The sequence below is a fragment of the Periophthalmus magnuspinnatus genome, chromosome 24 (genome assembly GCF_009829125.3).
Source record: "Periophthalmus magnuspinnatus isolate fPerMag1 chromosome 24, fPerMag1.2.pri, whole genome shotgun sequence".
Taxonomy (NCBI): Eukaryota; Metazoa; Chordata; class Actinopteri; order Gobiiformes; family Gobiidae; genus Periophthalmus; species Periophthalmus magnuspinnatus.
Window position 1 is genome coordinate 14,539,815 of NC_047149.1, and position 15,018 is coordinate 14,554,832.

At 39.0% G+C, this 15,018-nt stretch overlaps 1 protein-coding gene across 6 annotated transcripts in view; it reads right to left on the reverse strand.

Annotated features, from left to right (window-relative positions):
• The window catches only part of nhsl1b (NHS-like 1b), an 82,473-nt gene that overhangs the window by 25,368 nt on the left and 42,087 nt on the right, over nucleotides 1-15,018 (reverse strand). Inside the window, exon 1 of one of the 6 annotated variants that reach the window (XM_055232076.1) lies at nucleotides 11,854-11,918. The exons of the other annotated variants lie outside the window; for them this stretch is intronic. Within the exon in view, the coding sequence (XP_055088051.1) occupies nucleotides 11,854-11,911 (58 nt within the window). The 5' untranslated portion in view covers nucleotides 11,912-11,918. Of the gene's footprint in view, nucleotides 1-11,853; nucleotides 11,919-15,018 lie in introns of those variants that run through there. 6 annotated transcript variants of the gene reach the window in all.

Sequence of the window (15,018 nt, forward strand, 5' to 3'; positions counted from 1 at the left end):
CAGAAACATGCTTGAAGTGGTTTTATATGTCATCCATGCAAGTCTGCTTAATCTTGCACTCTCTGCTGGGCACTATTCAAACCCTCTTTACAGTTGGGAGTAACCAAAATAATCATGATTATCGACTAAGCAATTAATCTTGACACCCCTAAATATAACACTGATTTTTATCTTCAGCACTTTAATGCAGGAAGGGAACAGCATTTGTTTCCAGAGTCTATGTTACATTGTTACACGCTGCATACAATATATATTTCCTGCTTGTCCAAGATCTAGACAATACAAAAAGTCACACAGCAGCACAAACACTACTCACAAACAGCAGTTAAACATCAACTACCTTCTGAATAAACATTAGCAGAAGGTGAGAAAGCGTCTGGCCTGAGTAAACAAGTCCACTTTTACTGTTTGAATGGCTTTACCAGTCAAGCATCAAAACAACATCCCATTCACTTTCCGACCAAACTTAACACTCCTTGCTCTACCTTATATCAGTCGCACTATAGTTCATAGGTTTGGTCTTTAACCCTACCTCCCCCAACAGTGCTTTTTCCAAGTGACCTACTCTATTGAGCCAGCCAGGATGCCATAACATGCACCAAGTTCACACAGACAATGTCGTCATCTCACCACTGCCCTCTATTCCAACTCAGTCTGATACAATGTGCAGATGGTTGACTATAGGGACTGTCGGCCGGGAATGAACTTAGACCCTAGTGTCTGTTGCAAGGGCCCCAGACATTGTAGAGTAGCCTCACTGAATAGGAAGTCATCAAGATACAATGTTAAAGGAAGTAATATGGCATTTTCCATGCATTTTGTCAGTGTAAGCTGTTGAAATCACATTGTTTTTTTTTTGTTTGTTTTGTTTTTTTTTCTATTCCACAAATCAAAACGCCAGTAAACCTCATCCAAGGGCTCATGAGAACAAAGTTTGTCAGTTCAAAGCTAAAGATAAGTTGAAGATAAAACTTCTTTACTTATAACTAAAACAAAATGCAATTTATAATCAAAAGTATATATCCAAAATTGAGCACTATTAGCATATTTTGTTAGGGTCTATAGATGTTGATGTATTGGTTAAATGGGGCCTCTCTCTATAGGCTGCTGCTTCTTTGTGTTCCATGAGAAAACCTTTGGACGAGGTGGCACCCTGCAAACTGCATCTGCACACCAGCACATTCACTTTGTGGTTTCAAAAGTTGGGACTTACATGTGGCAAAACCTTTCTATAGTTTTGTTAACCACTTTTGGACTTGGAAAGGGTTAAAAGCGATTTCATCAAAAGAGGAGCTGCACCAAAGACAGGCAAAACAAAGAAAGATGAATGCAAAGTTTGCACAAGATAACTTTGATGTGGGAGCCATTTCGCTGAGTGAAGATGTAAAGCTGGATATAAAAGGCCGCATTCAGTGGAACAAAGGAGGGACAAGATAAAACTGAACAGGAAGTCAGGGGTGACCGAGGGAGGGTATGGGTGGATTGAGAAGATAGATGGATTGGGAACATTCATGGATGCTAATCCCAAATAAAGATGAGAAGAAACAACAAACAAACAATGATCCACAAATCCTAACTCCTTCCATACTGGAATTGAACTTAATACAAAGTAATACTGGCAATATAGAAACTGTCCGTTACTCAAAGACACAACATGCTTGGCCGTCATGCCTAATTTTCTCTCCACTGGCGTCTGACCCAAGCTCCTCTTTGAAACCCAATCCTGGGTAAAGGAACAAGAACGCCCCGCTAAATGCACCGTTCTTTGTTGTTGTCATCTTCAGTAACCTAATCCCACTACAACAGCTGCAAAACGCCAAAAAGGCAGAATTGACAAGAAGCCGTGCTACTGTTAAGTCTTTCCAATGCATCTTTTGAATGGGGAAACTTTATAGCCCAATGTTCAACCAGGCAAAAGAAAGACGTGTTACAAATCTGCATACCAGTTGAACATGTAGCTTCAATGTGACAATTTCATGACCTGATTTGTTACATTTGGTTCTGAAAAGGTGGCACTTTTTGTTTCCAACTTGAGTTTTATTCCATTGTCATGACAGATTCATAGCCAACTGTCTTTTCACCCAGGGCAACACAGATTTAAGAAAGCAAAATCGCCAAGACGGTTATCCCCCACTCAAAGAGGCAATAACTTCATAGGTTGGCAGGACAACTTGAGTTTACACAGACAGGAATGGCAACTAGGTTTATTGCTAGACATTGTTTTTAAGTGTTTGAGAGAAGTGTGTTTGTGACAGAGGCCAAAGCTAACCATATATTTAACAGTAGTGATTAGTGACCTATCCTGAGACAGACTATAGAAATCCTAGTACACATCTCAGTAGCACTAGTGGCCATTACCAGCAGCCATGTTGTCTCCTCTCATATCGACTTATGGTTCTTCTCACTCTTGTCAATTCTCTGAGGACCTAACCCACATCAATAATAGCTTTTACTGCAACCTGTGTTATGATTTCATGTCTTAGTGCTATAACTTCTATATACATTAGATTAATAGACTTTCTCCCAAGATTAATACTACATTTTAAGATTTTATGGCACATTTTAGTGGTCTACAACTGCAAGAACATATGGCTAAGGCCACCAGAGAGACCTTTATATGGTGGTGCCTTGTGCAATGTAAAGGTAAAATGCATGATATATTAGAAATTTAATACCATTCTTCACTTTTAGTTTGAGAGATAATGCCACAAGTAATGGTAAATGCTAAAAGTGTTTTGATACTGACCTAGCATGGCTGGAGTTTTGAACCTTGCCCAATTTACACAATCTTTTTCTTTAAATTAGTCAGAAACATTACGTAAAATGGAAAAATAGTTCTTAAATGTTGTAATAACTGCAGTAGTCGTGTCTGTTCAATATTTAACAGACTTCAAAAAGAAAAGGGACCAATATAATGTGTGCTAAAGAAAATTCTTGAAAAATGAAATAAATAATCTGTTTTAACTGTTGCAGGTTGAGGGGCAGTAAATACACACACAATCACATCAGGACGTCCCGCGTGTACTACATTCGGTTTGCTGCCAGGCTGGTTTTCTGACCCACATTTCAACACTCCTGTCTGAGCAGCTCTCCTCAGGGCCTGATATAGCATTATTAATTTGATTTTATAATTAACTCAACACACTCCAACTCCATAAATCTGACACTTCTACCAGAATGGAGTTTTACAGGTCTACTGTGAGTATTCATCTCAACAGTCACTTACTTAGAGAAATGAGAGGTGAGAGTAGGTCCGCTTTAATAAAGTGATGTAGCAGCTGGAATGGTACAGTTTCAAGCAATAATGCCTGGTATATAATATAGTGAGTCCTATATGCAATTTAAATTCCTGCAACATTGCTATACCTGCTTTTCCACTTAGAGGTTACTTGCCTCATGTGAACGGTGTCCTCACAAGTCAGCATTGAATAAATCAGAAGAGAAATTTGTCCTCTGCATTTGACCCATCCTTCAGTCAATTGTGTCCTGTGCTATCTCAAGCCAGGATTGTGTCCTGGAATTGAACCCACAACTTAACCACTTTTCGGTCATCATACTTTTTATGCCAGATGTCCTAATTTAGTGAGTAACCCCTATGGTAACAGAAATAGGAGATCTGTGCTAAAACTGCCTGTAACTGTCTTGGTTGAAGTTCAAGAAATGAATGGACTAGGAAACGAACAATAGTGTAGTGCAAGAATTTCACTTATTTACTCATACTTGTTCTTAATAAGCTCTTTCTGCAGCTCTTTTGGTTGTTTTTATTATAGTCAATATCCCCAAGTTTCAAATTTTGCATATCTCCAAAACAACTACTGACATACATCTTTAAATTTCGATTTTTTGGTCAAAATAAACATCAATTTTGCTGCTTTCTTGTGATTTGTTTGTCGATCATTGTGTTGCTGTGGGGCTCGTGGCAATGGGGTCTTCTCTGGTTTCGACTGAAGCATGGACAGACTGAGTTAATTTAGGTTAAGTGCCTCCATTCGCTCAAGGGCATAAAGCAACGAGCCACCGGGGGCACCACGGAGACAAGTGCATACAACAAGACACAATAAACTACACTGAGGATCATCGAATAGGGAAAATCTGAACCACCATCTTTGACCCACTTCCCACAATGAAACTCACTACACATCAGCAACAACAGCAGTTCATTTGAGGGGGGCAGAAAATGATCAAACTGTTCAATCCAAAAATGTTTACATGCCTTATCCTGCGGTTGCAGTTTACAATGTAAGATTGCAAAATATGACACCTGGGGCAGTGGCAAAGTGATGGAGAGTGAGGTTTAAAGTAGGATATAAGGTCTGGTGGGGCAATCTGGCCTCATATTGATTAGTGTGATTATACCAATACAATTACAGAGCATAATCAGCCTGACCGGGTTTGCTGCGCTCAACTTGTCCATCATATTGATCCAATTTGGGTGAGCTACATTAATGCAGATAGTGGCTTTTTTCAGTCACTGTTCAGAAAAAAAGGGTCTTTTTCTTTCTTCTTTATCTTTATTTATACAGGGGAACCCAATGAGAGCACTTGTACTCTCTTTTTCATGGATGGGGTTTTACAAATTTCCTCATAAAAAGCCTGCAGGACTTTGAAGGGAAAACATCTAAAAGAAGAATTCTGTTAAGTGCACATTGTAGACGACTCAAGGAGTATTAATATTTGAGATTGGAAATATTGTGCAACCCTACAACAACTTTTATTTATGCACATTCAAAGTTCTTGTAATCCTTGAATGTCAAACAAGGTTTCAAATATGTCTCTGAATAAGCTTAGTGACGGATGATGCGGATCAGTGTCACACAACACACTGTAATTAACAATGCCATCTGACTATCAATACCACAGTGCATTGTATACAGTTGTCTATGTGGCTATAAGACTTTTCCATTCATAATCCTTCTCTGAGACCTTGTCTAGGGAAAAAAGGAACCCAAATCCACTTAACCCCTCCCCCTGCCCTCCCCCATCACTCCCCCTTCTGCCCTCTTGGAACAATAATTGTAGGATGGGGAGCTTTAATATAGAGCACACACCTCTCCAGTATGCAATAAGTGCGACCTTGTAATGAGTCCCCAGGGAAACAGGGCTCGACTCCTGATCAAATAGACCTAAAATTTATGTCCGCCACGGGTCAAAATTTAATTCACCCTGATGCCCCATGTGTCTCCTCTACTGTGGATAAATGCTGCAATGTAATCTTGACATTCATTAATTCAACAGTTTTATTTTGTAAATCGCATTAGAAGGGTAATGCAGCGTGTGGCATATGTGTCTTATTCAGAGATAGGTGTATTGGTTAATGCTTCACAAATACTTATAACTTCATTACACTTCGACGGTAAACCAGCTCTCAAATTACATAAATATATACTAGAGTAGAAAAAGTTGTTTCCCTGAGTAAAAGTAATAATGTAATATTAACAATAAATAAATAAACATAAACTTATTGTGCATCACCAAAATAAATACTATGTAATAATCAAGACCAGAGTTAATTAAATGCTCTTTTATAACTCAAAAGATGTTTCAGATTTAGAAAAATATAAAGGAGTTATCGTCTCCTATTTCAGCACTCTTATTGTGTATTACAGCCCCCCCTTGTGGTGATAGCTAGATATGACTACTAGAACGCTATATGTCACTAAAAGTTATTGATGTATTAATTGATCAATATTTTAAACATGAGTAAATAAGAAATGATTTCTCTTAGTCTGCTTTAAAGACAACATCATCATCAGTTTTTAGGTATTCTTGACTTTTCCTTCTCTTACCCATACTACCCTCTCTGCCTGTGGTGAGCGGGCCCTGAGAAAAATACGTTGCCATGGCGAGGACAACTCATCAATGGGACAGATTTAGAGAGGCTCTTAAAATCACTTTCACTTCTTTGCCTCCCTTCCCTCTTGTCCTTTATAATCAGTCTGTATGGGGCACAGAGCTTTCTGAGGCTTAATGAAACCTCCAGCTGATATGAAAGGACAGAGGCAGACAGGCATTTAGAAACTGGTATAACACAGAAAGCTGGTGCTAATAAGTGTGTGATTCAATTTGCAGGTGCTAGTACCATAGGTGCAAAAAAGTTATGGTACTGAAACTAAATGAAAAACAATACTAAGTCTAGTCAAAGTCTTGGCTCATGCAAATTGATGCTGATACCTAAACAAATGTAGGGGGAGTTGACATTTTGAGATTTCATGCAAACAGACTGAACCTACCCACTGCAGAAGAACAAGCAATATGCAAATTACATGTGATGACTTACATCCCGCACACAACGAACATTTATTTATTATGCTATGCAAAGAGAGCTTGTATTTTATGAACTTCTATAGTTTCGATTTGGCAGCAATGACTCAGTGGTTACTGTGGTCATCACTGGCCTATCACGTCTTCTACCAGTGTATATTGTCTTTTTGCCCCTTGGAAAGACATTACACACCTTTAAAGTGTGAATGTGGACTGATGGCAGCATAATGGCTGTGAAGTGTAGTTCTTTGAGTGGCTTGTCAATGTTGTAGCCCAACTCACAATACAAATATAAGCCTTATTATTGTTCAGTATTATTAATTGCTGATTTTTTAAAATAGCTGTGATGTGTTGATTTCTGCTTCTAATATGCTACAACGAACTAACTACAATGACTTGACCAAACAGCAGACAGTGCAGCAGTGGGAGCTGAGTGGGAAGAAGGGCACACAGGGGCAGAGCCTCAAAAGACCAGACCAAAGCAGCATGTGGTGTGGAGCAGGTCTAATGCAGCTCTCATTAAGGAAATGAGGAGTGAGACACACTGCCCAGTGCACATACACACTCTATCAGCACGGCAACACCATTCAGCACATTGGGCTCTGCAATTAAACTGTCAACTAACAAGCACCCTGCAGACTGAGTTTAGCCGTTACATTTGTTTTCAAGTCATCTGGAAACAGAAACATGCATTGTTACAGCAAATAGTTGTGTTCTTTCTTTACACTTTTACATACTTTTACTCATATGGCATTCATTTAACACATTTAATCATATGATTATATGATATACAATTAATTAGGGACAAAAGCACAGGGTTGTACCATTAAAAAGGATTGTAATTGCAAAAAAGATTTGTTTTTAAATCTGGATTCAGTTCACGGTGCTGAAAAGGAGTGGATGCAAAGACACTAACCTCAAAATGGAAAATTCCAAACATCACAAGATCTTTGACAAGAAAAAAACAAAACTAAAAGTTGCCTAATGTTTACGTTCATGATGAAGCATCACTCAAACAAGGCTTACTAATCATTTATCTTGTCTAAATTCGACACTGCTCACCATGTGGTTCCCTGCCTCAATGTAGGATAAATGTCTCTGTAGATTTCTGTGATTACTTGGACCACTCTGACCTAATGTGATAATCAAGCCATTAAATAAAAGCCAGTCTGCTGCACATGGGACTGTGGAGGTCTCCAGCTGATCCCAAGTGACATCCAAATAGACTTATCCAATCTCTGTCAGTCTCAAATACAAACAAGGAGCCAGCTGAGCCCTGGTGGAGCGATTCATCTTGACAAATAATCTAAGACACAAATTTGATAAAGAACACATCAATATCATTAGACCTGTTAGTGCTTTTTAAAGCTGGTATGCCTGATTTTTAAACTGTGAATGGAGAAAGTAGGTAAATCTGTTTTAAATCTGTCTCATCAGTTCCTATCTCACAAACCCTGATTTTTTGGCCCATAGCAAAACTTTACAACTGACATAAAAGGGAAAGGGGTTATGGTTTTGAAAGAGTGTCAATAGTTAATGAGAGAACATTAATGAAGGAAATCGTGATATTCACAGCAAATATTTAGCTAAGCTTGTATATGTTAGAGTGGCTTCAAGAAATGTAGCAATCTAGTCCAAACAATACAGTCTATATACAATATGGCACATTCCATCTATATGTTTTTAATTAAAGTGAACTAGCTTAGGGGATGAATAAAGATGCAGCATTTTTAATAAATCTAGTATCAAAGTTCAGGTTGCTAATGTAAATAAATGCACAAGCACTACTACAATATAACCTCTCACAGGGATCCCATTGATAAATACAGACAGAACTCAATTAGCAGTGAGACGAGAGCATAGACGACTTCATTAGTCTTGTCACACATGATGGAAAAGCACCTGTTTAACTAAGCCATAACCTATTAAGCCTCGCACCAGCTGAGAGACTGTTAAACTAGTATTCATGTAACAATGCTGACCCATTACCAATCAAGAAGTTCTTTTAGATTCAGACTGATGATGTTGTGTAGATCAATACTGTAATTTGTCCTCAAAGGCTTTCAATAATGAGTTTCAGCATACAGTACAGTAATGGTTTTCAGATCCTAGAATGTGATGTTGCTATATTCTCAGATGGGCGGCAAGAGCTCGATGGTGATTACATGGACTTTTATGAGAAATTCACAACAGGTAAATTCAGAAATGTTGAAGGTGATAATTTCTTTTAGTGACTAGACCACAGAATAATTATATATCAACAGATCAGACTCCAATCTGTATTAAATATTACTGACCAATAGAATGTTGTGATGTGATCACTAACCCAGCAATAAGGATACATTGAGTTGTAAAATGACAAATAGGCCTATACAAGATGTTCAAAACTGGTCGAACCATGGAAACAAATTTCATCGCTCACTTCATTTGTGACACACCCCCACTATACCTAATTACGGCTTGAAGGACAAATTATTTTACTATTGATATGGTAACTAAGGTACTACTTACTACTGTTATAATTTACAACCAAGACAATGTCAAAACGTAGGTTAGAGTTATACTAAATGTGCTAAAATACACACAACACTGTCTGGTACTAAGTCAGTTAAGACTGGATGCGTCATGGCCAAGTTGAATAAAAACAGTGCGTTGGCCCATTTTACAGATGAGTGACCCATGCACCCCCATGAACCCGAAGTTCCCGAAAATGTGTGTGCGTGTGTGTGTTTGCCAAAGTCCTCACCCTCTCCCCATCTCATTAAGTAGTGTGTCCTTCTACAGGATCTATTGTTCCTGACCCTTAAACCTGCTGCTGGGGGTTCAGACCTGTCCTCACTAATCTGAGATGTTTGGGCTAGAATGAGTCACGACAGGCAGACGAAGAATGGCATTGTGAGCACTTTAAATCACAAAGTGCCTATGAATGATCAGTGTGTTTAGCATATTTCCACAAAAAATATTATTAAAAAATCTGCCCATGTTTTAAATTATAAAAGAATAAGATATTTTTTCTTTGACAACAACAATGTCAGGAACTGTTGGTGTCCCATTAAGAAGCTTTAAAGGAATTCTGTAAGATAAAGATGAGTTTTATTCAATCCTTAAGCATTTTTAAAGATTTAAGCAAAAAAGTTAATAACACAAATAGCCAAAATTGACTAGACCTCCCCCAGTAATATTACCCTTAATGGTCTTGTGCCACACTTACCTTATAAATGCAGTCAATCCATTTCCTCTGGCTTTATCTAGTTACTCCTCCAATACAGGCTCCCTTATGAGCTGATCCCATGGGAGTCATAGGTGCAGTTTGGCCAATAGCTGAACCAGACTTTTCACTTAAGGATTAGCAATAGAAAGCATCTACAAAAATGCCTGCTTCACTTAAGAAACAAGGGAAGAATAAAATATAGAAATGTTAAGTCAGAATGATGCTACAGTCGTTTTTGCTCTAGCGGCTCTGTAGTCAGTGTTGCATAAACTGTAAACACATACAATCTTAAAACAACTGTGCGACATATTGACCTGTCACTGCACGTTAGCTAAAGCACACATCAGGACTACCTAGCCTAGCCCATCTGGCAGCAATAGAGTTACCATAACAAGACCTGTTTTACTATAATACAAAGAGTTTTGAGGTAGAAAATAAAAAGATAGATTTCGAAAATACAGTGCTCTAATAACTATTTTGGCTTCAACTTTTCTGGTGGGGTAGCTCACTGTCTGCACTGCAAACATGCACTCTTACAATGAATGTTATTGTCTTTATACAGATCTAATTTCAAATCCACGTTAGTTTGGCCTCATTTGCTGTCCAGTGTGACATATTCTGAGTAGTGTGCCGGTATCTCTTTCAAACTCTATTTTAACTCTTCTTGGCTCTTATCTGATAGTTTCTTTGGAGTAAGGAGGTGAAAGTAGGTCACCTCTTTAACCCCAGCTGCACCCCCATACTGTTGGTTCTGTTCCACTGCTCCCTCCAGGCCCGGCCCGTCACCTCCAGCTGCACGCTATTGTCTGCTGTTCCCAGGGGTGCCCACCCTAGGGAGCGTCCTCAGTTACAGTGAGCTCAACTGTCCTACATACAGGCATACTGCATGTTACTAATCAGGGGAAATTTACACAAGGAAGACAGGTTTGCAAAGGCTTGGAAAAGTTGGGTAGTATGCATTTGTGTGCGTAGCATCCAATGCAAACAAATAAAAAAAATACAAAGTTGCTGAATTGTATAAAAGAACATGTGGCTCTCAATTTACTGCTAGCCTTAATCTTGTATAACTAGTTTTGCAAAACCATTTAAATCAATATGCAAATTTGTAAATTATAAGCATAGGGTTTGGCTCCATTACCAAAAGAAAAGTATTAGTAAAACAAAAAAAGGTTTGGAAAAAATTGAACGATTATATGTTGCAAAGACGTTTTTGTGATGACAATGCCAGCTACATAAACCCAAATTGATCCTATATAACCAAACTTGTGCTTACATTTACATTTTGATGACAGTGTTCATTAATCCTTCCATCTGGGGGTCACTGAGATCCTGCCCCAAGAAGCTCTCCATCACTCTAAAGGTTAAAGGTCACCAGCACCACAAAGCCACAACCAGCATTAATGAGACACACAATAATCAAGATCTCCATATAGACTAAAAGCTATATGCACACAGAACTCTTTCAGTGACAAGGGAATTAAATGGGCCATAAGCTGTGACACAGTGACACACAGGACAATCCAGGTGAATGCACTGTGTATTAAGTGTGACATTCTACTCAGACAGAAATCATGACTATATTGTGAATGGTTTGTTTGATAAGTCAAACAAAGACATCACTGCTTTTGAGCTGAAAGTAAAGCTGCCTCTATACTAATGAACAAAATCATTACTGGAGGAGCAATGTTCATGAAATCTGAGTATCAATGCCACAAATTAGCTCTGGACTATACATTCAAATCTGTGTGTATAAGCATAATTTATGTATGTATTTATTTATTTATTTAAAAGGGACAATGCACATTAATAAACACAAGTAAAAAATACACGTGTAAATGTGCTGAAGTTAGCTGCACAGCTAATTTTCATTCGCAGTCCCTCAACATCGGGACAAGAGACAGGACAACACAAACAACAATCAAAGAACTCCACAGATCACAAAAAATTCCCACTCCATAGGGTCTAAAGTGCCTATTTATAAAGTGCATATGTAGCTAAAGTGCTTCCAGTAATTTTAAAGTGCTGTAGTGTTCTAATAAATAAGTTAATTTAGTTTAAAGCCAGTTCAGTCCAGATGTGTTAGTCGTCCCCTGCCGCTCAGAGACGACCAAGACACTGGAGTTTACAGAGCGCCCTCATATTTACGGTACATATTAACAGTAAAAAACAGTAACAGCATAGATTGCTGGGTACATGTATGCGGCGCATGTCTACATACGTACATGCATGCATGCACTGCACAACAACAACAGTAAAATATGAGTCTGTTCAGACAATCATGGTAATGCTAATCACTAATGTTATATCAAATAATTAAATCTTGAGACTTGCAAACAACTCTAAACCTAGCAACCACATATTCAAACAAACTTGTCTTGTACCTTTAGTGTCCTGGTTGGATGCTGTCTTCCCCAGCGCTGCCCTATTGGGTCCTAGCATAGGTTTGGGTGTCCACAGAGAATCCGGTTTCTGGTGCACTTTTGACACTGATAGCAGCCGTTTTCGGAGACACCCCTCTGGCCTGCTACTACTGCTGCCGACAGTCCTGGGATAAGGGTAGGGGTGGGCCTCATAAGGCTGGAGGCTGTTCCCCATCTTGGTGAATGACCGCAAAGAGCATGAGATACTCCGTGCCTTACTGGGGGGACCCTCATAGCATGTCTTATCCAAACAACTGACCGCCGGTCCCGGAGAGAGGCACTGGACGTATGTGATCATCCCCTGGCTAAGACCTCCACCCCCCCTTCAAGCCTGCCCCAAAGACCCCTCCTTCTCGGGCCTCCAGTAGCTTCCTTTAAATGAAGGTGGTGGGCATTCAAGACCTCCCCTACTGACAGGACAGGGCTGTTTTTTTCCCTTCTTTTTCTGGAGGTTCCAGGGACCCACAGGGGACCAAATCTCCCCCTCTGTCTCCTCCTACTGTTTTTGTGCTTCCTTCTCTCCAGAGAGTCTTTTGACCTGCATTGATTTGCCTGACAAAGGCAAGCTGTGCTCAGTGTTAGATTACAAGATATAACTCCATAACAAATAATATACAAAATCTATTGTTATAAACAGCTATTCAAAGTTAGGTGGTGAGTTGGCTGCATAAAGAGTTCAGCAAGTAAACACAAGATTTTAAAGTCTTCAAAACAATTCAAAAATATGGTTTAGCAAACAAGAACAAGTATTTGCAAATACTTAGTCCAGTTTCTTTAAGCGTCCATCACAATGCATGAGAAAAAAATGACAAAAAGTGACAAAAATTTGTCCAAAAAGTTGTCTTCTTCCGTTAGCAGTGTAGTGTTAAATAGTGTCCACATGGCCTGTACTCCCTTTGCTTCCCAGCACTGTGGCTCTAATCTGTAAAAATCCAGATTATCCAGTCTCCATCTTTGTGCAGAGATTGAAGCAACCGCAGATGGACACCAGGTTGAAGGTAATTAGCGGCATCACCTCCAGCGTGCAATGTGTTCAGGTTTATAACAGCCCTGTGTGTGGTTCACTTGTCAGATGGTAATTTTAATGACACAGGGCAAATGAGAAAACAATATACAGTATATGGGGGCAAAGTACGGAATCGCTAATCTCAAGAAAAGGCAGTTAGAGTGAGAAACAAGTGTCGTGATCCAGGACCTTTGAAATAGGTGTGTTACATGTGGTTCAGAGTGATGAAAAATTAGCACAGTTAGCAATTCGCAAAAAAAATATTTAATTTTCATTTCACATATTTGTTTCTCTTGAATGGTAAAAAGCACAAAAAATTACGCCTACTACAGTGTATGCAATAAATTAACAAACAACAAACAACAAACAAACAAAGAAAGCATTAAACATTAAACAAGACTTTATGAACTATACAATTTAGACAATGCAATGGAATTAACATTAATCTGCCTCTTTCAGTGCCTCTTAACCTGGTTCAAACACAAATGATTGTTACAAAGTCAATAGCCAGAAGCTAAAATAGCCATTAGTGATGCTTGTCATTTCCCCAGCATGAGGGACAGCCAAAACCCAAGCTGATTACAAAACCAAAAGCAGAGCGCACTCACATAGACCAACGCATACACTATGGACCCCACTGGGCAGGCCAAAAGATTTAGACTGGCCTAAATAGCACTTAACACCCCCGTTTGTCATGAATCCATGAATACATAAAATGCCCACACATTAGTCCAGAACATTATTGGTTTAAATATACACAATAGAGTATTACTAGAATACAACATGTAAACATTACACATGAATCAAAAGAATGAAGAACAAGTAAAAGACTTAAAAACTAAGAAGTGGGACTGTAGTAATAAAAGACCAAGGAAGCTGGTTAAGTCATACTGTAAAACATAACTAAACGCTGTTATGTCTTGCCTTGGTATAACTATAATGCTGCATAACTCTGTGCGTGTTTGTTTCTGTGCAAGAGGAAGCTCCAACATAAGACCTCTGGCCTGGGACAATAGTAACCATGGATACATGAATGTAGTGAGTGGGGCACCTGCTGCTCCTGAGCTAGTGTCTGTCTGGGAAAGTCATCCAGAGGGAGTCACCCATTGTCTTTCAAGACATCAGCTCAGCTATTTTTCCATCATTTGTACAGGAAATGCCTCCTGAGGAACTGTGTCAGGGATAAAAGTGACTTAAAATTGGAAATTGTCCTGAAAAATGTATATGGAAATTGAAATAAGTGAACAATTATTGTAGCTTTAATAATTTCAAACATTCAGTCACTTATATTTAAATCACAAATTGCTGATTAATGAATCACACAACAACTCAGTCTATTCAGTCCCCAGATGATGTGGACCACAGATACAAAGTGTGCCTAATAGAGTGTTCTGCGATTGTAGCAACACTTTTCCCCCTTAGACTCCTTGCATAAGCAGCCTGTCAGGGCCTGTGTGAGAACATCCATAACATGCATTACCCATAAGGCCAGAGGGCAGGTAGCGTTCACCCTGAGGCTAAAAGGTCGCTGCCCCTTAACACTCACAGCACAGGTGCTTTAAATACTGAACAACTGTCCCGTCACAAGTTCAAATAGGTTAACAAGGAAGTCTTTTTTGAAGAGCTGCTAAATAAAGCTTACAAGCATGGTGAGTGCACAAGATTCCATGTGTATTTAAGCATCATTTGATACAATGCAAATAGACGTATAGTCCATCATAGGCTAACAAACAGTACATTAAGACAAGTTATATCATAGTCTCCAAGTCTTTTGATTTAACAACTGCATAGAAAATTTTACAGGTTTCTTACTAACATACACCATGCTTGGAATGCAATACGTACGAAGGTTGCCAAGTCCTGAAAACTGCAGTTCAACTCTTAGAAACATCGCTTGGAAGTTTCACTGAAAAGTATTCTGTCCATAATCCAACTAAGTCTTAAATAATATACGACTTGATCACATACGGTGGGATTGTAGGCAAAGACATATTACTCCCGATTAGAAACAGCACTGATAGTCCTTAACTGACCTCACTAAGCAGCCTTGTGGTAATTTCTTGCTTCCTCGCAGGCTTTACACGTCAAATCAACTTCATCTGTCACTGCACTGTAAGAGC